Here is a 26,488-nt window from a genome sequence, read left to right as displayed (position 1 = left end):
TGGTCCTGACCTTCGTAAACGGGTTTGGTGGATTGCCCGGTCGGTACAGTTCCTACATATATGTCTTTAATTTTGTCTATCATGTCAGCTTCCCGACCTTCAAACTCGTTTTCAAGCAGCTTAAGTGTGCGATTCGCGACTGTTTTTGTTCCTCCCGGGTCAATCATACTTCGAAGAATGCGCCATGTTTTCTTTGTAGTCAACGTGCCCCGAAGCGAGTCGCTGAACTGACGCCAATTGCTGTCGTTTAACTTTTGTGCGTATTCGTTAGCTTCCTGCGCTAGCTGAGCTATCCGTATCCTGAGTTTACGATTAAGCTTCTGCCTTTTCCACCAAGAACATCAAAGAAATAGCTGCCCTTAGACCCAGAAGGAATCCGGGATGTAGCCATATAAAATGAAGAAAATCTAATTATGTTAATAAGCTTCCACTGTTCATGGCGTGCCCGCATGGCTGGTTTTCATTGTGACTCTGATAGAACTGCAGCGTGCCTGCTGTTTCACGAGAGCATCGGTAAGTTTGTGAAGGTGACCACAGCACAGGAATGTTTCCTTATTGGCTGTCTAAGGTGGAACCCATGACAGCCCTCAGACAATACTGAAATGACAAACTCAACAAAGGCCTGGCAGATCAGAATGTATCCAGTGTCCTTTATCTATCTGTGGATAGCAAAAATGGGGTGGTGTTTGTTGTAACGTTGGGAGATCCGTAAACTTAAAAAAAAGATGTCGGTTAGAGCAACCATCTGCAGCGCTGGGGGCCAAGGTTCGAACCCCGCTTTACCTTGTTGTTGTTGTTTTTTTTTTTTTATTGAGGGAGACCTACCCGGCTGAGAGCACGACCAGCGACCGTCCGACCGACAAAACGACCGACACAGGTGAAACCATGGAACGTTATGCAAAAAAGGTTCGCTTTAAAACACGCTGTGGTATCGCCATTGACGTGCTTTTTACACAGTGATACGGCGATGACCTGATCACTTTGAAATAAGATTATATGAGTCCAAAAATCATGTTTGTTTGATGCAGCTCTCAAATTAAGAATGATTACAGCTATTCTAAAAAGTGCGCGCACTCGACGAGTCCTACTAAGTACATGTGTCGCTTTTTTGTCTTGTGTAAGGTGCAGTGCGCCTAAGGACTTCAGCACGACGTACCAACAAGCCCAACGTGCAACCTTAGTCGAGGAGTCCTGTCGCAGGATCTGTCATGTCGTGAGCTTTCGTGTCAGTGCACGGAAATGCCAGCTACATCTTCGTGTGGACATTTGAAGCCTCTCTTCTGACCAGTAGAACACACAGGATTCATTTTTGCCTCAACAAAATAGCGGCACTAGGCATTTCTGAAGAGCTACTTGGTCTACTGCTCCGCTCTTTCTGGCACCACGCCTCACTGCACTGCACTGTTTTCATGGTTCACCGATCACGGTTCACGGTGGAGACAACCTCCAGACCAAGCAGAAATCTAATTTTTACGACAAAGTGTGTCGCCTTCTGGATTGAACAAGGAACAGCGCAGGGGGTTCAGCGCCGCATTCGAATCAGGCTCCTAGGCGATACCGCAGATGATGTCATGACCGTCTTCACCAATCCCAGCGCGTTTTCCGCTTCGCTTTGCGTCCCGCCGCCGCTGTTGCCTATTTTGGCTGCAATAAAGCGACTTACGGAGATTTAGTGTTTTCTTGACGTTGATTCTTGTATTCAAGGGGTGAATAACTAATCACTCGCTGAATGCTCCTTCATTCTCACATTTTTTTTCTTTTTTTTGTTGCAAAGCGTTTCAACTTTCCTGTAAACAAGTGATCACAACGCTGACGATGTGTGAACGGATTCACAGGCTTAATAAGTCATCACAGCTAACTGGGTCCGGGGGTATAGTCAGGGCCACGGCAATAAGCTTGAATGCCAGAAGGCTCATTTTTTTTCTCGACACCAGAGACCACTCAAGGTTCGGCGACAACATTGCAACATATAGAGTCGGCTGCACCTATGGAGAATGTTCAGATACATGCAGGCGCGTCTCGCGCCGGGCGATAAGTTTTAACATTTGTTAGTTGGTGACAGGGGGAAAAAGCACAAACAGGGACGTGTGTCAGTATTTCCCTTCCTTCTGACGTACCTCCCGTGGTGGCGTAACGGCTATGCATGGTGTTGCGACGCTAGCACGAGGTCGGGGGATCAAATCCCGGCGGCGACGGCTGCATTTCGATGCAGGCGAAATGCAAAAACGCCCGTGCCCCACGTATTGGGGCGCGCGTCAGAGATCCCCTGGTGGTCAAAATCAATCCGGAGTCCTTGACTATACGGCGTGCTTCACAATCAAATCGTGGTAGTGGCACGTAACACCCCAGAATCCATTGATTCATTCCTTCTGACGTCTGCTCCGTCCTCACTAGTTGGAAATCTCTCCCCCGGCAGAAAACGAGTGTCCTAATGTTCATGCATACCTGCTTCCTTCCACACAATCTTTCTCAGGTGGAGGAGGTCTCCCACTCTCCGGAGACTTCGGATACCAGCCACCACTGGCATCTAGGCTCCACGTTTCCAACACAATGTGCAGCGTCCGAAATGATCATCTCCTCCCGCGTCCTCAGCAGATTCCCGTCACCTACTTTTGACGTTCCCTGGAACAAAGGCGGCTTCTGTATATTTACTCTGAAATGTAAGGAACTGACAGACATCACGTCTATAAGCTATGGCTCATGGACAATGCGTTTGGCAAAGCCCTGTTGTAGTAACTGCCCTAAACGGGCCTCCATGCCTGCATCTAATTTCCGTTCTGCATTAAGCCACGAATACAGCCATAAAAATAATAATTGAAAATAAATACCTGACTTAATGAGCGATGACCCATGAACAATGCATTTCGAAAGACGTGGTTGCACAATCTTCACGAAACGGGTCTTCATGCTTTTTTCATTATTCCACTTCCACATTATGCCGCGTATGCAGCCATGCAAATGCGGAAACAGAGCTACTCAGAACGCTTGCGTCACAATGGAGAGGTTCTAGCTCGGCATGTGGTTGGGGATCGCTTGCCACTTGCTCCAACACATGATTGGGGATATTGTGGATGGTTCCGGGTGGGACCAGTAGTCGCAGCTTTCCTGTCTTTGTTGCTTACTAGTTAGCAATATATAGTAGCGTCTGGCTACTTCGCCAAGGCTCTGCGATGTCGGTCGGAGTTGGATATACCTCTTAACTGCTAGAGGTTGGCAAGAACTAGGTAAGTATATCGTGCTTCGAATGTAATACCGCCTACTGTATAATATATGTTTACAGGAGTAAAGGGCTGCCGGCAATGACAGGTCGGAGAGTGCCGCAGCAGCTGATTAACCGCGTGCTACTTAATCTTATATCAAGCGAGCTAATTAACTTGCACTATAACGCGCAAGAGTCACTGTTCGATTTTTTTATGTCGCAGCGTTTCATCACTCCACTTGAGATCGCCAAGGGTAGGAACCCCTATGAAATGTCTCTTAAGACGCCGGCTCTACATCGGTACGCGACATCCGCGTCGTGACCGGTTTTCGTGACCAGTTGAGGTGACGTTGTCTCATTAATTAACGGACGCGTCCACGACGCATTTTATCGCGGAAGTGTTTATGGCCCTGTGTCCAGCTGCGGCGCGAAACACTATCGGCGGGTTACGACGTGTGGTCCCTCGACGGTCAGCAGCAGCGGCAAGACCGCGTGGTCACTTATGCAGGCGGAACCGTCGCCTTCTCCCGTACTCAGGTGCGTATCTTGCCGCTGTTTTATGCTCACGAACGACGAATGAGTCGGTTTCTTTCCGTGCGCCTTTCCGCGTCATGTCGTAACAACAAGTCATGGTTTAGTGTATAGCTATTTATACGATAATCAGTCTCAGTTTTGGACTTTGTTAAATCAAATCGAGACCCGTGCCCTCCATTTATAAAAAAATCAGATATTAACAGGTCAGCTCTTTCACAAAGCTGCCTAGCGACACAGAGTTTTTCGTCTGTCAATATAGTCGCTAAAATATTGGGTGCATGTATTACGCACAATGATTGTTTACCAGCGAAATTAACTACGAAACGGAGCGTATAATTGAAAATGAACATATGCATAACTACTTTATTATGTCATTATTAAAACTGTGGCAGAAAGTATGTGGTTAAAAAATCTGAAACGAAAGGATTCTCTGATTGGTAAAATTGGGGGAAAGGGCAAAAATAGTAGCTGTGGCGTTCAAGATACATCAACACACTGAAGAGTTGAACCAACATTCGTTCACGACATTCTATAGTTGAGAGTAAGGGGTAGAAATTGAAGTGGACAGGTTGTGCCATATGTAGAACAGACAATGGACGATCTGTCAAAGGCAGTGTCAACGGAAGGGAAACGTTTTCAAAAGGGTCACAAGTGGCGAGCAATATGGATTTAGTTCGAGCATAATTTGGAGACGTCATCATAGGCGGCGATTTTGCAACGATGCGTTTTTCGATACTATTCCTTTTCGCGCTTTTCGCACTTTTTCGGGGAACAAAGCGACACTACGCCCGCGTTATCAATGGGATCAACCGGCCGTGAACGGGGTATCATAAGAGGGGCAGAATCGAGCGAAAGGCATCGCTACAAAATCTTGGCCCGTGCCTCTACAGCTACATATTTTTAGGGGCCCCACAAGAGAGGTCTTATCCTCTGACAAGGCCTTACCCCCGTAATCCGGGGATACGGCGTTGTCAGGAGGCGTGATTTATCTGCCTCCTTTAGCCTCTCCCGGGAGTATATTGTATATCGTATAATACGGCCGAGATAAAATACTATACTACTACTACTACTACTACTACTACTACTACTACTACTACTACTACTACTACTACTAACTTGCTCTCGCTTTTGAGCGCTCCCTATGACTCAGTTATTATTCAACACTCGATAAACTCACCGTAACATATGACATATAACATATAACTCCCCAACTTATAAACTCACTCACTTGGAAGATCACTGTAACTTGCGTTATTGCAATAGGACACCTCATAATGAATACGGTGTTTTAGAGTAGGAAGAACCACATCAAGCGCTGATAAGTCTTGTAAAAACTGGGACCGCCCTTCTGAAGCGTTCATTCTTCAAATCTTGTCTCACTTCGGCCATGGGGATCGTTTAATGTACAGTGTATTCTAGGATTCCAAGCTGTCCTTATCCGAAAGAACCATATGCCATGTGCCGTAATACTATATGGTCATATGGGTATGGAAGGTGAGGGGAGGAGTGCTCGTACAGGATCGCGTTTTGTAAGATATGAGAAAAGACACAACGCAAAAGAGGCAGACGGATTTTTTCTACAGGGGCGTATACGATTTAAAATTTCATTTGTTTAATATGAGGTAAAAGAAAAAGAAAGGAACACAAGATTGTAAAATCTGCTTGCAATCTTTGCAATCTTTTCAATCTCTCTTCTTAAGGGTAGCATGGTTGAAACAGAAGAATACGCGGACAGATACCAAGAGGAGCGGCGAATTCCAGCTACGACTTCCGCTATTGTGGTGCAGAAACAAAGGTGGTGCCGGCTCAAGAACGCAGCGCAAGCCAAAAATCACATGGTGAGTAGCTAAGCTATTCCTTTCAGCTCGAATAACACTGTAAAACATTCTAGCCTAGCCACAGCTCGTCCCACAGGAAAGCACGGACACTTGCAGCATTGTTTTCGATGAAGGTCGCGTGCTCAAATTTGAATAATATTTTAGAACGCCTTTGCTAAATAATGTACCTTGGTAATACACCTTAGCAATGTGTTTCCCATCAACATTACCGTTGAAGAAAAAGCTATATTTCAACTAGAAGCAATAAAGTTCTTCGTCTGTCTGTCTGTTTCAACTAGAACAGTGCTAAAAATGCAATTGAGTTACAAGTAGCAGATTATTTGAACGTGTTGCGGGCATATCTGGACAGCGCTGTGTCTTCGAACCAGACGAGTGGTACACGTACTGTATACAAAGAGTAAATGTAAAAAAAGTTACGAAAGCATGTTCGATTCGTTAATCTATACCGCATGAATGACGGTGAACCTGTCACCGTGGCTCATTGGCTATTACGTTCGGCGACTGAGCATTGCGAGGTCTCGCGCTCGATACCCAGACGCCGAGGCCACACTACGACGCGGGAAAAACGTTAAGAACGCTCGCGTGACATGCCTTGTGTGCACGCTAAAGAGCCACAAGTGACCAAAATGAACCTCACACCACGACGCTCACAGCGCACTCTGCCATGTTTGGAGCGTGAAATTTTACAAATAAAGGCAGACACATAGGTGTAGCAAGATGTGAAAAAAAAAATCGCTGTGACTGGTTCGTTAGTAAAAGTAATGCTCCCACGTCTGCAGTGGATCGCTATTTAATTTACCTGCTGTCTGCCTTCAGTGACATGTCGTGTCCGACTGCTTATAAATGACAGTTACATATTTACATGGAGGTGCGCAAGACAGAACTCGTAGCCTTTGACATGAATGCTACAGCCACTGCTGGCATACCCCTAACATAATTTCGGATACTACTCTTTCGATAGGGAGTACCTAACTCACGAAAAAAAATATAATCAATCAAAGCTGTTGTGTAATTTCCTGATTTGCTAAGGCCCTACCAGTGCGATTTAGAACACCCGCTTGCAGCCCTGAGGTAAAGCAACACGTGCAACACCTTGTATAGAACCTGATAAAGTTTCTTTTTTCCTCCTCCCCTTCCTCCTCCTATTTTTCTCATCAGGAGTGCTACCTCTATGTTCGCGCTTTTTTTTTACGTTGTTCTCGCCGATACTGACCGAACAAGCAAGAATAAGTTAAGTATCCTAATATCGACGTGACTGAAGATAGCTTTCTTAATCTCTAAACGAATGTAAACGACCACAACTTTCAATACCCAACATGATGAAGTACACGTCAGTATGATAGACCATTAAGAGAAAGTTACTGTAATGGTTCATAACACAATTTCCGGGTTGTCCGTCCGTACGTACCGATATCGTCGAGTTGGCTGGTCGCAAAGGCGCACTGCCTTTGCGACCAGCCAACTTCACTGCCTGAACAAGCGCATAATATTTGACAATATTAAAGTACAGGCTGCCACAGAAATGTGCTTTCGGGCATGAAGCTGCTTCTAATTCTTTATTTAAAAATTATCTTGACCTAGCTATCCACAAGAACGAGCAGTGGTTAAGCCGGTTCACCTTTTAGCGTACTAAAACATCCTGCAATTGTATTATTGCACAGCACCATAGGTAAACATTTGCGCAAAGTTACACATACTTGAACAAGGTCACGCCTAATTTGGCAGAACTGCTGAGGACCGTGGGTTAATCTGATATTCACTGTACATTAGTGTGGAGCACCGACATTTCCAGAGGCCTGTTGTTACGCGCCATGGTGACTCATTGGCTAGCGAGTTCCGCTGCCGAGCGCGACGGCACTAGTTCGATTCGCGACGACAGCCGATAGGAAGTTGAGCACCAGAAAACGCTCACATATTTTTTTTCTTTCTTAGGTGCATGTTAAAGAACCCATGTGGTTAAAATTAGCCTGGAGCCCTCCACTCTCACAACCCCATTGTTGCCTTAGTACACTAAGCCCCACCAGTAATATCAGAGATCTGCTTTGATTCAAAAGCGTCAATTGGCTCATTGAGTAAAAAAGCCGGCGTGTCGCGTCTGTAGCAGCGCCTCAGTTCTCATCGGCTGCGACGTCACGTCACGAGCGCGCCTCGACGGCGCAGAGCAGGCGAAAGGAAACACCTGCTGCAGCATCAGCGCCAGGTGTTGCTTGAGAGGAGAAGGCATCGCCACGGCGCCAAGTCACCCTCGCTGTCCCTCTCCGAAGTCTGTGTTATCCGGGCTAGAGCGTACCCAGCGCGGGCTCCCTGCTGAAGATTTATTTATTTGAAATGTGGTGGTGCCACCGTGGCCTTCACCTGAATGACCAAACCCACCAGCTGGCCGAACGCTTGTGGCGTCGGAGACCCTACTACAGCAGCATGGAGCTTTGACAGGCGTTTGAATCTGCTGCATGTAGTTTTTACACTCGGTGGCGGAAACAGGGATTATATTCACCACGCACTTGTCAATAAAATGGTAGAAGAGACACGGAAACGATGCAAATGACGCAACAACGAAACAGTACATCGAGCAGACGACAGCTACTCAGCCCATGAGCTCGCCTCAGCCAATGGGCGCTGCCGAAACAGCCGCAACTTCAGGATAAGGTGACGGTAGCGCCACCGCAATTTCAACGTTTTTTCTGTCACCTCGGCGCTTGCGAAAGCCAGCGCCTCCACTATTTTATTGTGATAGCAATTATATGGACACTCGAGGTACGTTTCTGCCGTCGGCGTCGGCGTCACCGTGAGGCTCCGTATAAAGTCCAAGGGCGATAAAACCCTCGCCGCGTGCCGTATGCTGTATGTGCGAGTGATAGCGTGTGAGCGTAAGCCCGCGAACGCGGTTTCCACGCGGAGCGAGGAAACCGCGAGCGAGGGCTGCTTTCCACGCGGAGCGAGGAAAGCAGCCCGGATGCGTGCCCTCTCCTGCTAGAATGCTAGGATGCCTCTTCGCCTGCCACCTGCCACTCGGTACAGAGTGGAGACAACCGCGGCGTCTACTACAGCGTTGGCCACGCGAATCGCGGACGCCGCGTCCGCCTTTGGCGGACGCCGTAGGGACGCGTTGCTAGCACTCGCGTGTCTAGAAAGCGGTGTGCGACATGGTCAAAGTTCGTGCCCGCGCGGGCCTCATCTTCAAAGCAATCTGCGATGTTTGCGCAGAGTGTGATATACGCGCGGACAGCTTTCTGTGGCAATGAAGGGAAAGCTACGGGCGCGTGCTTGCTGCACATGTGTTACGGTGCCAAGTAGTCCACCAGCGTTTGACACGGCTTTTGCTTTCTCGGAACAGACACTTAATGGACGGCTTCGCGTTTGCCCAGACGCGGAAGGGAAAAGCCGCAAAATAAGTAAACTTTTACATTCAGTGGTGTGTTTTATCTTATTGAACTGTTACTAATAAGGTGTTTACGTTTTCTTTTCCCTAGCTTAAACTAATGGGGATCAAAACACCTGACTCTTTTCAGAAGCACTTTCACTTGTGCGCGCTTTTCCTCCGTAGCTTTCCCGTCACTGCCACAGAGTCTGCGAGTATTGTGTCAGTAGCTTCGTATGCGCTGGGCTTTCGACGTTTCGATCGCTTTGAAGCGAGAGATGCATGAAGGTCAATTCGCGTGCTGCTGCCGCGATTCCTCACTCCAGGGTTCGGACAGCGAGTTTTCGCGCTCATCGAGCGAGATGTGCTTATGTTTACCTGTGCGCGCGTGACACTGTGATGACTAATTAAGTTAAAACACGTTGGTGGGCTAGTTCGTTTGAATCCATGATAGAATGTGCAAGCTTGACTGATCGAGGACGTAGAAAGAAGCCGACACACCAAGATAGAGCTGTCTCTGTGTGTCTGTTTCTTCCTACGTCCTCCTTCTGTCACGCTTACACATTCTATCATTGTTAATTTGGCTAGTCACTGCTGAAGTGACTAGCGCAAGAGTGGACACGGGACACTAAAAAGGCGACAAGGATAGCGCTTGTCCCTGTCCTCTCTTTAGTGCCCCGTGTCCACTCTTGCGCTAGTCACTTTAGCATGGAATGCCAACTAGCCCGGCCTCACACCCTGCTTCAGTTCGCATTCACAACTGATAAGAAGTGCGCAGGTGTCCTCGGATCTCATAGCAAAGCTGTATAGCTCTACCTCCCAGTGGGTCTGTTATGCCCGTAGGGAAATACTTGGAAGGCGCGCGCCGCTTGGTTCCTTGCAGCACCAGCAGATGACGCTCGTTTCCGCGCATTCTTAAACCCCTCAGTGCTTAAAGGTAACACCAGAGTCCTTCAATGCTCTGGTAGCTAAAGCCCCTCAATTTTTCAAAAGTAGCGCCATTCTTAGATCTTGCCGCCACCCCGCTCATCCTGGCGCGTCCTCCTCCACGTCTCCTGTCGCCCCAGCCTCCTCCGCTCCCCCATTGGCAAATCTGTGTCACGTGGAAGCAGGCGCCGCGCTTTTGTATATTTTTTTCTTTCCAGCGCAGAGCAGGCGCCGCGCTTTTGTATATTTTTTTCGTTCCAGCGCGCGCCGACCTCCATTGTTGGGCCTGCGCGACGAAAGTACGGCAGGCGGACTGACGGAGTGCGTTAGCGTAATATAATGTGTAGGGCCGAGAACTTAATTGCGGTGCCATGCTGCTGCGCCTTCGGTTGCCGCAACAGACACAGCGAGGGCAAAAAGCTTTTTGCTTTGCCGTCCGGCGGGCGCAACGCAAAAAGAAGTGTGGATTCGCAGGATCGGGCGAGCTGACTTCGAGGAAGTGGCAAAGAACGCACGGCTTAGTGAAGTAAGGGCCACGGCTACTCACAACCTCTTATTTCGAGCCTAGTTCACGCCTTCCTCTTCGAAAAAGTGTGTGTTCATGCTGCTCTGCGTGGTTTTTAGCGCGCTGTTTGACTTTTTTTTTCGAATGTGCTCTCTTTGTTTCATGTAGTTTCGTCTTGCGGTGAAATGCACGCACCTGCAGCTGGCCTGTGACATAAAAGCGACTTTATTCCGGGTGTGTTTTGAGCTCCACCAGAAGTTACCACATTCTCGACGCTTTTGCAAGGCTCAATAGGACTTACGATGCAGTCTTTTAGCTTCGAATCTACGGCCGCATGTATTGATTTGGTTTGTGGTGATTAACGTTTTTAACGTTCCGAAGCGACTAAAGCTAGGATGCAGGTCGTAGTGGATGGCTCCGGATAACATTATCTAGCTCGCCCGGGGATGTTTAACGTGCACTTTGATCGTAGAGTCATACGTGGGCCGGTAAATTCCTCGTTGGCGTTTCATAATACTCGCGCGGGCGCGCTAGCGCTGCTTTAGAAGTTGGCGCCTCGGCGCGATTGTATTTCTTCAATAAATTTTATTTACTAGTTGTAACACCTTGTCATTATTTCGTATTATTGACGGCGCCTCCAGGGCACCAGAGCGCCAAGGGGAACACCAAAGCTAGAACCAGGGCTGGATGGGGCTCGCCGAAGCCTGTGCATGACAAGGGGGTATAAGATCGCGGACATGCAATTTTGTATGCGAACACTCCCTACGACGCCTGCACTATTGTAATGTCACGTGCTCTTCAGAAGCCTCCGTTAGCCATTATATGTGCCCTCCTGGAGCAGTACTTCTAAAAAAAAAATCTATCCTCACGATTACCAAAGCACACGCAATGAAAAAAATGGCCCTGTTGCCAGGCATTGCTGACCACACACAGCCATTCAGGCTGTGTGCGGTCAGCAATCTCTCACGCGCCGGCCGAACAAAAGTATCCTGCAGGTACGTAAATTGACCTACGAAACCACGTACACATACTTTCACGCTGTCAACACCTCAAACTTTGGTAATTATGCCCGTGTTTGAGTACACCGCGTGCTTGCGTCGTGTTTCAGCAACACGAACTTCCAACGTCGCGCGCTTTACGCCTTAAATACGCCTTGAATAATGGTCGTTTTCTCTATTTCTTCCGCAATTCCAACACGAAATTCTAAAGGCCAGTTACCGACTGACGAAGAAAGATCTCGATTGAAGAAACTGCTCCGCAGGGCTCGAACGAACTTTTCTGCGGATTTCCTCCCGTAGCGTGTTAGCCGTCAACAATCAGCAATCAGCAACAATCAGCAATCAGTCAACGTCAGCAATCAACAGGGGAGGAACGTTTCTCCCTTGCGTGCGTATCTTGCTTAGCCGCCGCCAGTGACTCGAACGTCGGCTACAATAACTTCTTTTCGATGGAAAGTAATGCGAAATAGCATAACCTGGGGTCTAAACTTTTCATGACAAGCGACCACTAGTGTCAAACCTCTAGCTCCAGCGGGAGCTGCCATACGAGAATAGTTCAACCCAAAGCAGTGCCCGGCAGCTCACGCACTACCATGTGACGCACAGCGAGACAAGCCCGTACTCGGGCATCTCGGCCTAGACACCGCAAGTGTAAGCCAGCCTTTCTGCTTTTGATGCGTGAAATTTGGATGAGGAGAAGGTTAAGCTATCTCGAATGTATGCATTTGTGGACGTTTTGAAGCGCCACCCGCGATGGCTTCGAAGCGAATGCAAAATACGTTTGCTGGCGCTGTCGGCACGCAGCTGGGCGGTGCGAGCGCATCACCGCCGCAAGCGATGCCGTCAAACCCACAGCTGGAGCACAAACCCAGCCCCTAGAGCAAGGAGGCACTCCAGCGCACCATGCAACTAGATATACAGCTGTATATTCAGCGTCACTTGCGTGCCGGTTCGTCTGCGTCTCCGCCCGCCACCAGCGGCGGCTTCTCCGTGACGCATCGTTGGCGGCACGGCTTCTCCGTGAGCTTGGTGGCGTGGCCCACCGCCCCGCTCCAAAGGGGACGCTCATAACATCCATCCATCCATCGTCTAGCGCTCACGATACTTCTGAGACAAGAAGCACCGACCAGCAATAGATGTATTTCCTAAAAGGAGGGGCACAAGCAAACGTACGAACAAAAAGTATCCAGAAAATAAATTAGAAAAGAAAAAGCTTTTACAAATTGCTGACTTCCGCGTTGCAGTTTTGCCCATACGGCTGTCGGCGTCTATGAACAAAAGGAAACACTCTCGAAGATAACATGTAGAGGGACCATTGAAACTACAAAGTACGAAAAGCCTAATGAAAGGCCCAAGGGTGCGGGGCAAACGGATATATGCCCAGACGTGAATGGCAGACCAAGCTAATGGGACACACATGGGTAAGGCAGCCTTGTGCACTGTGTCGGGTGCCGTGATTCTAGAAAGCTGCAATGCACTGTCGAACTCGAACGTCGGTACGAAGCGAAACCACCCTCTATCTAGCAGAAAGCACGGCTAGCACGGCGCAGACACAGCTTTGCAATAGAGGCGCTCGTAGAGAGACGGCATACACCAAAGTCGGAGTTATCCTTCCCGGTCACTTGTTACGACGGTTACGCTTCAGCCACTGTATTTACGCTGTGGTTATAGTAGTTGTAGCCTAGTAGAGTGTATCGCAACAATCTTCGTTACCACGATTCTCCTAGAGATGGATATAACACAGCAGACACCAGTAGTTAGCCTTCTGATATTGTTAATGGTGAGCGGGGCCAGTAATGTCAACGACGATGAGTAATCTTTTGTTCTCGTATGTAGTAGTATCCTGACATCACGGCAAGTAACTTCTATAATAGCCTCCTTGGATGTTATGCTAGTATTTACGTCCGCTCTCTTCCAATATCCTTACAAATTGCAAGCAGCTGGTCAGCGTATATCAGCGAACGTACCAGAATACTTGTAGTATGTGGTCATGAACGCGAAACATGATTTCTAAGGCTTGCTCGAAAGCGGTGGCTTCAGCGACCCGGCAAGTCAGGCCGCCGGCAGCAGCCAGCACACCGCGCGACGGCTCGCACGTACCCGCTCTGCAGCGGCATACGGACTCCGCGGATAGCAGATTGTTTGCCATTTCTGCATGAAATTAGGCGAGAAAACGTTGAAGCGATCTCAGCAGAATGTATTTAATAAACGTCAGCGGTTCTTGGAGCGCCATCCGCTACGGCTTTGAAGTGAAAGGCTTAGATCTCCGTCGCCACCGTGTTGGTAATTGAAAGTCACTAGTCAAAAGCATTCGTTATAGTGCAGTTTTATATACATGTCTGTGTGGATTTGCCGTACCTCTCAGGTGACTATACCCAAACAAATATTCTATCGAAATGTATTGTTGAATTACGTATAGCAGAGAGCCACTCGCTGGCACTACAATGCAGTTCGAAACATCATGGCTATATAAGAGAGTTCAAAGACATGGATGTAGGCAGCTATATGTATGTAGGCAGCTCGAGCCGACAAATAAAACGAGTGTGATCTATGACCACAAACCCTTTTGAGGCTTTTAGCCAAGCTGGAAATAAAGAAGAAAAAAAAAAGCTCGAGCAGTGTTTGTGTGTGCCCAATGTCGTGTGTTGTGGTTGCTGTGTTCTGCGCACTATGTGTGAAAGTGCTCAGTGTTGCTCGGTTGTGCATAGTATGTCTGTGAAAGTTCGTGTCTTGCTCTGCATGGCTTTGCCGAGCAGAAATTGCAAAAGTAAATGGCGCCTTTTTTTTCTTTATGGATGGATGTTATGAGCGTCCCCTTTGGAACGGGGCGGTGGGTCGCACCACCGAGCTCTTGTTATTATACCGCCTAATGTCCTATCTAGGTTAAACAAGAAAAAAGAAAAAAAAGAACTATGAACTCCCACAACAAAATTTTATGATCCCCTATTGCGAGCTGTGCTTTTGTACGTCTCCGTTTTTGTCGTTTGTCTACTTTTATTCCACCAATCCTCCAATCGCCTCTTACTAATCCCTATTGCGGACATGTTTACTTTTCCACTGCTCTCGCTGAACCGAAGGGCTTCAAGGAGGCCAGTGGTGCCTAAATCGACCACTGGGTAGACGTCTTCACATTCTAATAAAGCATGCTCCACAGTTTCCCTAGCTTTACCGCAGCATGCACATGCTTCTTCTTCCGTCTTATATCTCGCTTTATAGGTGCGTGCTCTAAGGCATCTCGATCCCGATCACGATCTCGAAAAGTAATGAGCGTCCCTTTGAGTTATCACAAATTGTTTCTTTCCTGATTTCGTTTTTTTCTCATAAGTAATTACTCATGGCAGGTTTCTTTTCCATTGCCACCATCCATGAGATTATTTCAGCCTCTCTGACGCCACCTAAGAATAAGCAACTACATGTGCTGACGCCTCATACGACACTGAATATACAGCCCTGCAATCAAAGAGAGTTCATCCGGCACGGAAGCTCAGTGGCTATGATGTTGACTACTGGGGTACTTTAACGTGCACCCAAATACGCTCGTGCAGCGTATTTTGGGTGCACGCTAAGGTACCCCGTAGGCCAAATTAATCCGGTGCCATCCACTATTCCGCGTCCCTCATTATTCACTGTGCAGTCTCGGGACGTTAAACACTATCTACAATAATTTTTAAGCACCAGGGTTATGCGTCAGCGGTAGTACATGTGCTTTTTGTTGCAATGAGTCACGTTCGCTTTGTAGGAGACAGACAAGCGCAGACATATTGCATCAAACAAATGTTCTGGGAAAGTCAGCAATAGTTGCAGCATGGCATAGGCGGTTCTAGGAACAGACGTATTCATTCCCGTGCATGATGACGTCTCGCATTCATGGCAGGTGGGACTAAAGTTAGAAAAAGAAACACAAAAAATACAGAAACGTCGTACTGGCGCACTAGCAATCGCGTCTGCGACATTTCATCTCCGCTTTCTATGCGGCCTTTCTGCCCTCTGGACGATAGTTCCAGTTTTAAAGCGATAGCATGAAAGAGATGTTGCGCAGTGAGCACGGCTTCAGCACGTTGAGCGTGAGTTGACCGTGAGCGAAGCTTTACTACCAATAACAGTGCGACGCGTTTCTACCATTCACAGTAGCGGCGGCGTTGGCCGTGCGGGACGCTTGATTCTGTTATCACTCACGGGTTGCAGCATCAAGCGTCTTTCCTTTCTTTAGATCACTATCATCACCAAAGAGAAATAATGAACCAGAAAGCTCGCCTTCGTGCATAGCGTTCGCCGCAAGCGTTTTCCGGTACATATAGCGGTTGCATAAGCTGCAGTTGCCGGGAAGCGTGAGAAGAAGTCAGGGACACTTTAATGCTATCGCCGTTCTACTCTTAAAGGCGAAGCGTAAGCGTCCCCCAATTTTTTTCATTAAGGTCGAAAATATTTCTTGCCTTTTCTTCCCTTAAGGTGAGGAAGAGGAAACGAGCCATTCTAAAGTACTTAAACGAATGTCCGATAATCTCGAGGGCCATGTTGCGGCATCTTCGACACAGCATTGCCAAGACATTCCGAGTTCGTTTTGTAATTTGCAATTTTTGTGCTTCTTATGTTGTATTGTGACCGGTAGTTCTGAAGACTCTTCTGATTTGCTTCTGTTTACGGGCTGTCAAGGAATGATTTCTCTTTACTGTTTTTATCCTTAGGAACATAAAGCAGTTGCTGGGGTCATGCATCGAAGCTCTTTCTATGGGTCCGTCAGTTAACCACGTCTTATCCCCACCCGAATATTAGCTCACCATATCACTCACTTTGCGAGCGCGTGTAGACTATAATAGTTTAAAGCATTTCATGGGAGTTGCAGCGAATACTGCGTCCTCCTTTCTGATTGGCTTGTGTCGCGAAAATTATTAAAACACCTTGCGGAGGTAGCCCCCGTGGCGAAAGGGCCTACTCACGGAATACAATTTCATTCTGTACACTCTCAAAAAATCCTAGCTTGTCTAAGCTTTCGTTTGCGGATTTTCACTTTCCTAATGTAAGCGTGATATTTCTCTACGCTTACCGATCATGAGTACTACGAGTGATCAGCAACCCGTCCTTACGTTTATCAGGCGTGATAGGGACCCCTGTTCACACACTTACTATGGCGTGACCTTTCTCCATGCTTAGAGACAGCGCCTGAGGCACGGCGCCTGCTGAGGGTAGGGGGAGGAGGTGGGCAGTGTGACCCATCACTCCTCCCACCTTCTCTGCACGCGTGGGAGGCTACGATGAAGCACTGGCTCTTGTCGGCTTGGTGCTCTTTTCCGAAGCGCTTTGCTCGCCAAGTTCGTCGCAGTCCTCTGATTTAACTTCTGCTTCACCGGCGCAGACTATGGCGGACTAAGACGCTATGGCAGTGACAGTAGGCTGGCGAAGTAGAAGCTGAATATGCCGCAGAGAGATTGCGCAAGACGCTCCCGCCGGTGACACGGATACTAATCCACTAAGAAGGAGCTGTGCTAAGTCCTTGCACATTTCAACGACGCCAAGGAATGCAAAACGCAAACAAGCACCTCGGTATCTCCTTGCACAGAAGAACGAACGCCGTCTCAACCGTGCTATGCGTTGCCACGCGTTCGAAGATAGCGAGCTGTGTGCGATGGTCAGGGCAGCCCTCATTATAACGCCACCCCCCACACCCGTCATTGTGCTCTTTTTCCGATTGTTGGCCGAAAATAATTGATCAAATCGTTTCTTACTCGGTTCTTTTTCTAAAAATTCGAATACTCTAAAAAGCGAAGCAAATATGACAAACATACTTCTTCCTGGGGTAAATAATTTGTTCACAGTATTCATTCCGAGAAAATAGGATACAATGAAATGTTGATGTTTAAAAACAACGCTTGCGGAGACAAAACATTCTTAAATCCCTAAAGAAAGCCAAGTATTTATATGCGCTTGTTACACGTGCAAAGCGGTGAACAAATTCATTAGCCTTGTTTATAATATTTCGTTGATTGCTGCTGGCTTTATCATTTTAAATGATTCATAATTGAAAGAAATGATAAATAAAGAACTGTCTAAAAATAAATATAGAGATGTCGATAAATATAATTCATTGCAACAGAGCAAACCGAACCTGGAGCAACAGCATTTGCATAAGTACTTCAAGAAGCTGCCTTTTTCATCTGTGCTGATAACTGGCTCAGTAGGTGTAACATGACATGGAAGGCGATTTAATGGACTGACCGGTTAGTTTTCACACCAGGGTGCAATTGCGTCTTCTGCATGAGAATCACTAGAATGTGCACTTCTATCGCGACGTCGGCTTTCCATGTCATGGCCACTGGTCGAGGGTCCTTCATCAGTCGGGCCTTGAGTGATATCGGTGGAGCCTGTGTCTGTAGAAAACAAATAAAGTATACGATTTCCTCGGCAAAATACAATATAGTTGTACGGCAATATAATGCACTTAATTATTTCATAAACATACGCATTTCTTTAGGTTTGAAAGATGCGCATCAAGAAATAATGGAAGATCAGATGTAATCATCAATCGCATGAAGACATCCCACACGGGAAACTTGGTAACACATTTTATTTGCATGAAACATATTGCTTAGATTTAATGCATTGTGAATTTCAGTGATATATAAAGCATATGTTGTGCGGGCAAACGCATTACAGACAAGTTTAAACTGCATTTCTATCCCATGATTTTCAATATTTTTCTTTTATCCCGCTTTACATATTTCATTGCAATAAAAAGTGACTGTCGTGGTGTAGTGGTAACGCTCGGCCCACATCGCCCAGGGATGCTATGCAGGATGCGCCGAGTTTGGTGAAACTCGGGATCTTCACGAGCTCTGGCGATGACTCAAGATGTATTTATTTATTTATTTATTTATTTATTTATTTATTTATTTAGCATACTTCCAAGGCCCAAGGGCATTACAGGAAGGAGTGGTAAATAACAAATGTCTGCATAGTAAAAGGGAGAGAAAAAAATACAGTTACAATAAGTAAAGAATGACATGTTAGCAAAAGGCTTCATGAATGCCAGTCGTGAAGCTGTCGATGTTGGTGATGGCGGTGGGAAGGTGGTTCCATTCTTTGCTAGTCTTCGGAATGAAAGATTGGCTGTAGGTATTGATTAGTTCGACAAGATGGCACACCAACTTTGTAACTGTGGTCTGAACGCGATGACACGTAGACAGGAGCGCAAAAAATAACGGCTTTTAGAAGATGAAAGGGCAAATGGTACCAAGACCAAGTTTGCCTTTCGGCACACGTCCCGTTTCATTGGTTTATCAAGATTCACTCTGGCTGGCTGTCATCGCTTGGCGTTGCCTTATGGATGGTTCACAAACTGGGGCTCACGTGATCGTACCGTCGGTGCATGATCGGTGCCTTCTTTCACTTATTTGCCGTTCCACCGAGTGCATTGCAGGCGTGCACAAGCAAGTTATAAAATAAATTGACCTAGTACAATATTATTAGTCAGTTCAATTTTGTTTATAACCATTTCAAATGTTTACAATATGTACACTGAATGTGTAGGACTAATTTGCCATTTATTACGCTTCGCGTTATACCACGAAGAAGCAGCCTCCCCCCCCCCCCTCCTCTTTTCTCTGGATTGGATTGGCGCTGCTCGCTAAGTGCTTGCGCTCGCATTTGCGAGCAAAGATTGATGTGCGCCTGGTTTTTGCGCTGGGCTTTCAGCAGATCGCTCGTTGCTCGTGCTAAGGTAAGGCTGCGAGGCAAAGTGAGTGTCCGCTAGCGCAAAAGTGGTTTGCCGCGCACTTATCGTGTAAGCACGCAGGAATGCCAGAAATCACTCATACAAGCAAAGGGTCCGAAAACTACGCTTTGATTTCTTTTACTTCGTGATGCACCTTCATACCGGGTAGCGCCGAGCGACGGCTTCTGACAACCGCAGGAAAGAGTCTTCATATAGTGGGTAGCCCCGAGCGATCCATGGCTCCTAACAAAGGCAAGGAAGGGCATTTGCAGCGCACGTGGCCGTTAACTGACTGCCACCACATCCATGTCAGGCAGGACTCCAGTAGCGACTCAGTTACCCTGCACCCGCCGCTAACGAGGCGGCAAGGTCGATCCAAATAGGTCGCGAAGCTTCGTACGAAAAGCGGTTCAAAACGAATTGTCACCCACATCAACAAGGGTGGGTATGGGAGCAGCGATAGAAGCGCGACTATGTTTGGAGGGAACAAACATTGAGAAAGAAAGAAAGCGTTTTTTTAATTAAAGCGAGACACAGTTAGATTCATACAACGAAAATAAGATTCCTTATCAATTTTATATATGCGTCACGAGGAAAGAAAAGACAAATCTGTTTTATTTCATCATTTTCAATAAACACCTTTTCTTCAGCACCCACCGTAAGTTGTTCTTCGGGTGTACGAACTATACGTGTCCACCCCATCGATAAAGCAGCAGGTTGAGGCATACATTCCTGAATTCCTTTTCAAAAACAGTTCTTCCTTTCCGTATTCCTTGATAAAGAAAAGGTTTATGACACCACTTGGCGTTACCTAATTTTGCGAGATCTATCTGAAATACGTGACAACGTGCTTAATGTAATAAACAATTATTTATCAAACAACTCGTTCCGTATTAGAGTTGGCAATGCTCTGTCCAGGTCAATAATTCAGGAGACTGGGGTACCAGACGCTGGAGTAATTAGTTGTACTCACTTTATTGTAAAAAATGAATTCGTTACATCCAGTTATTCTACGAAGTATGTTTTATTCCACTTATGTTGATGAAGTGCTGATGGCGTGCAGATTTAAATCCTGTAAACTCACAGTCTGCGCAGGACAGGTTCAACTTGTCTTAAGCAGATTGTCGTGATGGGCACAGGAGAATGGATTTGAACTAAATCTCCTAAAAAGCTCATGCGCCTCTTTTTTTCTTCTTGTTTATGTTCCTTGAAGACCCCTGACTATGCGGGTAGAGGGTATTGAAGAAATAGAGGCCTGGTCCTAGACATCCATCTTGCGCTGAATAGTCAACACTTAACTCTAAAGAGACAACACAAACTTTTATGCACCATACTAGACCCGAAATTAACCTTTGTTCTAGACATGATTTACCTTAAGAACAAATGCCTACAAACTATGAACATTCTTAACATCTTGTCATTTATCACAACGTGGAGTAGTGAGAGGAGATACCTCATAAACCTTTACAAAAGCCCCATACGAACACGTTTAGATTACGAGACCATATTGTGTAAATCGGCTACTCCTCGCGGTTGAAAGATGCTAGATCCTGTGCATCACTTAGGTATCCGCCTGGTGACCGCAGCCTTAAGGACAAGTACTATAGATAATCCCTATGCAGAAGCTAATGAGTGATTGCTCTATTTTCTGAGATCCTACTCCAGATTCATATATTTTCTGAAAGTGAACGCAAACCGCGAACATCCCTCTTACGTGACCGTAAACGATGTGACATCCGCAAAGCTGTTTTATAATCGACCTGTAGCTAAAGAACCATTCTCTCTGCGCGTAAGAAAACCTTGTGAGGAAATGGGTGTCCCAAGCCTTGAGCATAGCCTGATGGGTCCAGCGAAGCCATTACCGCCGTGGATACATCAATCGTAGAGCAGACAAAACACGCTCCTGAGGCACATAGTCTAATGAATTTTCTAAAACGTCTGTACAAGTACTCGTGCACAGAATTTTACACTCCCGCTTCTAAGTCACATGCAGGCTTGTTTTATGCAGAAGTTGGTCCACCCTTCTCGGAATCCTACGTCCTGCACTCGGAAACAAGCAACTTAACCGCTGAAGCCTATGCACTTTTGTCAGCTGTGAAACATATAAGGATATGAAGACTTCAAAAAAAGCAATTATATTTACAGACTTTCTAAGCGTCGCAAAAGCCTTAATGTCACTACGTACACGAAAACCGCGTACATGGAAAGTTTTGTTTCCTTCTTTGCACAACTTATATGTTTCACCAGCATGTAATTATATGCCGGGTGCGTGGGCATAAGCACGTCGAGGGTAATGTTCCAGCCGACCAAATTGCCACATCGATTGTATCCCAACCTATGAATCCTACCGCTGTTGCCTCTGCCACAGATCTGAACCCTTTCCTACGAAAGAAACTGAGAAACCATTAGCAACGCTTGTGGGACGCTAGAACAAATAATAAGTTTCACGTAGTTAAGGTTGCCTACCATTTAGGTTCCTGGCCCTCCGCAAAGAAAACACGATGAATTAATATCCTATTCTGTCGTATCAGGAAGTTGACACGCCTATAGCACCCACACTATTTTACTGACGGTTAATGAACATCCATCTTGTGGTAGATGTGGTGAGAGGCTGACCGTCCTCTGCATCCTCCTGGACTGTCGGGAAGCAGAAGGTGAAAGAGAAAACACTTTACTTTTGCCTGCGGGCAGCACATCCCTCTCCAGATTTGGTAATGTTTTTCGGTGAAGAACCATTTTTTGACACCAAAGCAATCCGAGGTTTCTTGAATGATGTTTTGTTACCTGTTATTCGCCCAAGAAATTCATAGCAAATAATCTCGCCACAGGATGCCGCTGTGGTAGTAGTGTTCTTTAGCCCATGTCTCTAGGCACTGGCATTTCAAAGGCTTTGTTACTGCTGTAGTGCTTCTTTTCAAATCCTTACCGCCGAGATATTTTAGTATATCACAGCATTTTTACATGTCGAAATGAAAGACATGTATCAGTGCCAAACAGCAGTAAGAGTGACGAACTCGTTTGATTGGTTCAAATTGAGAAAATGTATGTTTCATGCGCAACAATTAAACAGACAGCGAGGTCGATCCTATTTCTTTCTACGGCTTCTTTCGTTCGTCGATAAAAAATTTATGCTTTCAAAACAACATTAGTATAAAACATCATTGTGTATGTGCAAGCAGACGGATTATCACTAGCGCTTCAGAAGCATTTGTCCTTCTGTGTACTTCGTTTACTCAATCCTTCATGGATCTCACTGCTTTCCGATCTCAAAAAATTCGATGCAGAAAACTTAATACTCATCAGAAGGTCACAGTATTGATATCGAGAAACGTTACGTAAACCAACTAGTATTTCTTCTCAAATATTTTTCTTCAATTAGCATGACAACAGGTATTCCGACAGCGCTCTGTGTTCGGCGCCGCAGCTCAGCGTAGAAACGGATGAAGTAGTGAGACAAATTACACCAGGAGTCGTAGAGGACTAACCGGGCTTTCCCCGGCCAAGAAACTTAACTGAATGAGCTCAGCCTAAAACATAACTTCGTTGTCAGTTAGGGGGCAGGAAAAAAATAAAGGACCTCAAGAAATATCGAGATAATGAAGACGGGCAGTAAATATGGGCCGATACCATGATTCTCGATAAAAGTGGGTGCTCTCAATAACGGTGCGTGACTGAGTTAATCGCGAAGATCAAAGGATTTCCTACGAAGCCCGCATCCAGAACAGGCGAACTCTCGCTTCTGAATGAAATGAATATCGCAAATCCTACGGAGGTTATGAATGTGGCCACTGTAGCCATACATAACGAGTGAAGGCATTGTAAAAGGTAGTCGCAAAGATGTCAGCGTGTGGCAGAACTTGAATTTAGGCTACGTCAATTCTTTGGCGTCAGAAAGATGGTCGACGGTGGAAATTATGGAGCTTCTTACTGCGCAGAGTTCTGCTTTTCTTTATAAACGCTACAATTTATCCCGATCTCGGCGCCGGTATTCTTCTTGAAGGCTTTAGAGCAGCCCTTTCAACGGAAGCCACCGATCGATATTACTGTAATCGCGGTAGCAAAGTATACCGCAGAATCGACAACCATCCGGAAAATTCAGGCAGTGGCGAAAAACCTTCGCTTCTAGTGATCAAAGCGGAAGAACATGGGAGAAGAACAGTTGAAGCCTTCATCAAGTCTCCGTCACCGCGGACAAGGTGCCAGAGCAGATAGTAACGAAAGGCGCTGTCCCATTCACTCAAAGAATAACCATTCAAATCAAATTAGAGCGAGCAGCGGCGTAAGTTATGCTTCTTAGCTTGTTATAACGCGTATCACTAAGAAGGGTACAAATAAAAGCTAAAAGTGGCGATCCCTTTGAGCACAATGAAGTGCCAACCTCAGCGGGAGTTTCTTCCATAGTGTGAAAATATGTTACCCCTAATAACACCGCTTTAAGAGAACATAAGCATTAAATAAAATTGCAAATCTTTGCATTGAACCGCAGCAACTTCAAGCAGTTATTCGAACAGGGCGGTTATAATATGTACTAAATTAGAGTTATACAAGTTCCTAGAATTACCATGGCCTATGGCACCAGCATTAATTTATATTCTTTCTTCAATTCTTGAGCTTTGCTTGGGTAGATGTCTCCACTCAAATAATTCGACTGTCATGTTCGCGTCGTTCGAATGTCTAAATCAGAGTGTTTCCGGGGAAAGGAACCTTTGTGGCATAATATTCCAGTAAAATTGTGCAACCACCCGAAACGACGCAGGCCGATGCCTGAACATTTGCGTCGGCTAAGCGATACAACTCGCACAGCTGTCGACTGAAGCATACGATCCTTCTTGGTCTTTGTTTCAAGGCGCGTTTCAGCTCTAGCATCCAGCGTGCGCCACAAACGTCAGTCGGGTGACGCTGCTGCTCCTGCCTCTATCCCTCTCTATCGACAACAAACGATAAAAAAAGAAGTTGTGAGTTTCCGTCCTTGGGAACACGCTGGCCACGTGTCGGTGTGGAGGACTGACGCAGATTCGCAGCAAACATGTACGGCAATAAAGGCACTTCACATACACGTCATTTTACACGCGTGCACTTCGAATGGATATAATTCGCGCGTTTTAACCTCGTAGAACAACACCGGGGCTTTGGGAGACGCGGCATACAGGACTCCTGATTAACTTTAACCACCTCATGTTCTTTAACATGCACTCAAAGCACGATACACGGGTGTTTGTGCATTCCGCCCCTCATTGGAGAGCGAACGCCGCGACCGGGAGCCCCAATAATAATAATAATAATATTTGGGGTTTTACGTGCCAAAACCACTTTCTGATTATGAGGCACGCCGTAGTGGAGGACTCCGGAAATTTTTGACCACCTGGGGTTCTTTAACGTGCACCTAAATCTAAGCACACGGGTGTTTTCGCATTTCGCCCCCATCGAAATGCGGCCGCCGTGGCCGGGATTCGATCCCGCGACCTCGTGCTCAGCAGCCCAACACCATAGCCACTGAGCAACCACGGCGGGTACCGGGAGCCCCACCGTGCCTATTATATTTGGTTAAGGGCGCTCACCCCCCGAGTGCCTTCCGCCGATATCCTGGACACTCGTTGAGATCTGTGCACCAGCGGAATTCCATTTAAGTGTGCACACTTCCTCTGATTGGCTCAGAATGCGATCATTCGGAAATGCAGCTGGAATCAATGGTAACACGTAATGACCTTCTGACTTCAAGATATGCTGCAAAAGGCGTCGTTTTTCCACTTCCTTTATTTACAAAACGGCATCTAACGCAGCGCAACAGTAAAGGCCGGGATACACGCAGCCTTTTTTCTCGACAAATCTTGCACAGCAGAAAACGCCGCTGCGGCGTGACCCCAAGCTTCAGCTGGCTGGGGTGACATGGAGCGAGAAAGCGGCGGGAGCCGCCTCTGTGGGGCCAAAAAAGCCAAACTGGTTTAATCAACATGAAATGCACAAATAAACTTCTTTGTTTACAACACCAAAATACAAAACCAAACCCTAAAGCTTTCTCTAAAGCTCCTTCAGTTGCTTTTAATAACGTATCAGTATATCTTGTACGGGTTTAGGGGAGAGATTGCGTTGTAAATAAGCGGTATGGCCACGCTGGTGCGTAATCGGAAAAGACTGACGTACAGACGTGTCTCCGTCTTTATAATCTTTATAATCTTTATAATCGACCCTTCCACTATCCCACAATGTGGGACGCTTCTGCACCGCGCAGATAAGCTTATCATTAAATTCTACGCGAGCTGCCTTTGAAGTCACGGCCATGCGGCTAACACGAAGTGCCAATTAAGCCCGCAAACAGAGAAGCGCGCGCGCGAAAAGCATGCGCCGGCGGGGAAGACGGAAGTGACGGAGGTGTCTGCCAGTGAGCCATGACTGGCTGCCCTTGCTGGCCGCTTCCGGCAGCGTCTGCCGACGCGCGTCAAATATCTGGCGCGTCCTGATCGGCGGCGGCGGGCGTTTTTCTCGACGCCGGGCTTCGAAAGCGCGCCTTCGGGCGAAAATCGCAGACTTGCTGCCGTAAAAACGCTCCAGGCATCCCGGCCTTTACCCCAATGCATTACGTTGGCTATCTTGTGAACAGATATCTCCAAAGTGATAAGCTTAACAGATAATTAGTTAAGGTGGGGTTTTATTCTGTTACCTATGTCAAATTCTGCGCAAATGTTATCGACATCTTCGAGTAGTCCGCTTCAATGTGTACAACTGCGGTATCTGCCACAGAGAATTTTTTTAAATTACATAAAACATTTTTTAAATATATATCTCGTAGTCTCATTGACAATGGCAATTTTTAATGGAACTGTTATTGTTGCGTTCAAACGCAGCAGAAAAGAAGGTAGGTAGTTTTAGAATAGGGGTGTCCAAGAGCTTAGCTGCTTCCAGTGTAAGCCGCCGGATGCCCCGATATTGCTTGGGTTCGATGGGCTCTTATAAAATCTATGGACACTTTGCTGAGCTAAACTGCGATAGGTGAAAGCCTATCTATGACTACCTGTGTTGCTCTTGTCTGAACGCCGCCGTGGCTGCGAGCATGGGATGCAATCGCAGTATCACCAGCTGTGATTGATCACTGCTTTCCTGCGTCCACCATGGACTGTGCACGGAGACACATGAGCCACTAAAGGCTTACGCCTTAAAACAATTCCAGTCATTGCGTTACCGTCGGTCGCTTCCATCGCCATTACTGCTGTAAAACAAAACTCCAGGAATAGACTGACCTTGAATAGGTGTGTTTCTTTTTCTGGATTCACCTTGACCAGCTGAGATTCTTTAACGCGCACCTAAATCATAGGAGTGTTTCGGCCTTCCATGCCCATGGAATGTGACAATGGCAGCCAATAAATGAGCCCGAGGCATTTTTGTTCGGTAGCAGAACGCCATTACTACTGAGCAAGCGCTGCAGG

At 46.7% G+C, this 26,488-nt stretch overlaps 2 protein-coding genes across 2 annotated transcripts in view; both read left to right on the top strand.

Annotated features, from left to right (window-relative positions):
• LOC129380078 (beta-1,3-galactosyltransferase 5-like) overlaps positions 1-2,727 on the top strand; it is a 47,041-nt gene extending 44,314 nt beyond the window's left edge. Inside the window, exon 2 of the transcript XR_008612590.2 lies at positions 2,474-2,727. The gene's annotated coding sequence lies outside the window, so the exon portion shown is untranslated. The remainder of the gene's footprint in view (positions 1-2,473) is intronic.
• A 946-nt stretch (positions 2,728-3,673) lies between these two features.
• Positions 3,674-26,488, top strand: part of LOC129380077 (beta-1,3-galactosyltransferase 5-like) — a 27,614-nt gene continuing 4,799 nt past the window's right edge. Inside the window, exons 1-2 of the mRNA XM_055070948.2 lie at positions 3,674-3,736; positions 5,434-5,571. Of these exons, the coding sequence (XP_054926923.1) occupies positions 5,440-5,571 (132 nt within the window). The 5' untranslated portion in view covers positions 3,674-3,736; positions 5,434-5,439. The remainder of the gene's footprint in view (positions 3,737-5,433; positions 5,572-26,488) is intronic.

This window comes from Dermacentor andersoni, chromosome 5 (genome assembly GCF_023375885.2).
Source record: "Dermacentor andersoni chromosome 5, qqDerAnde1_hic_scaffold, whole genome shotgun sequence".
Taxonomy (NCBI): domain Eukaryota; kingdom Metazoa; phylum Arthropoda; class Arachnida; order Ixodida; family Ixodidae; genus Dermacentor; species Dermacentor andersoni.
The sequence above is the reverse complement of the archived record's forward strand: the minus strand, read 5'-3'. Positions and strand labels throughout refer to the sequence as shown.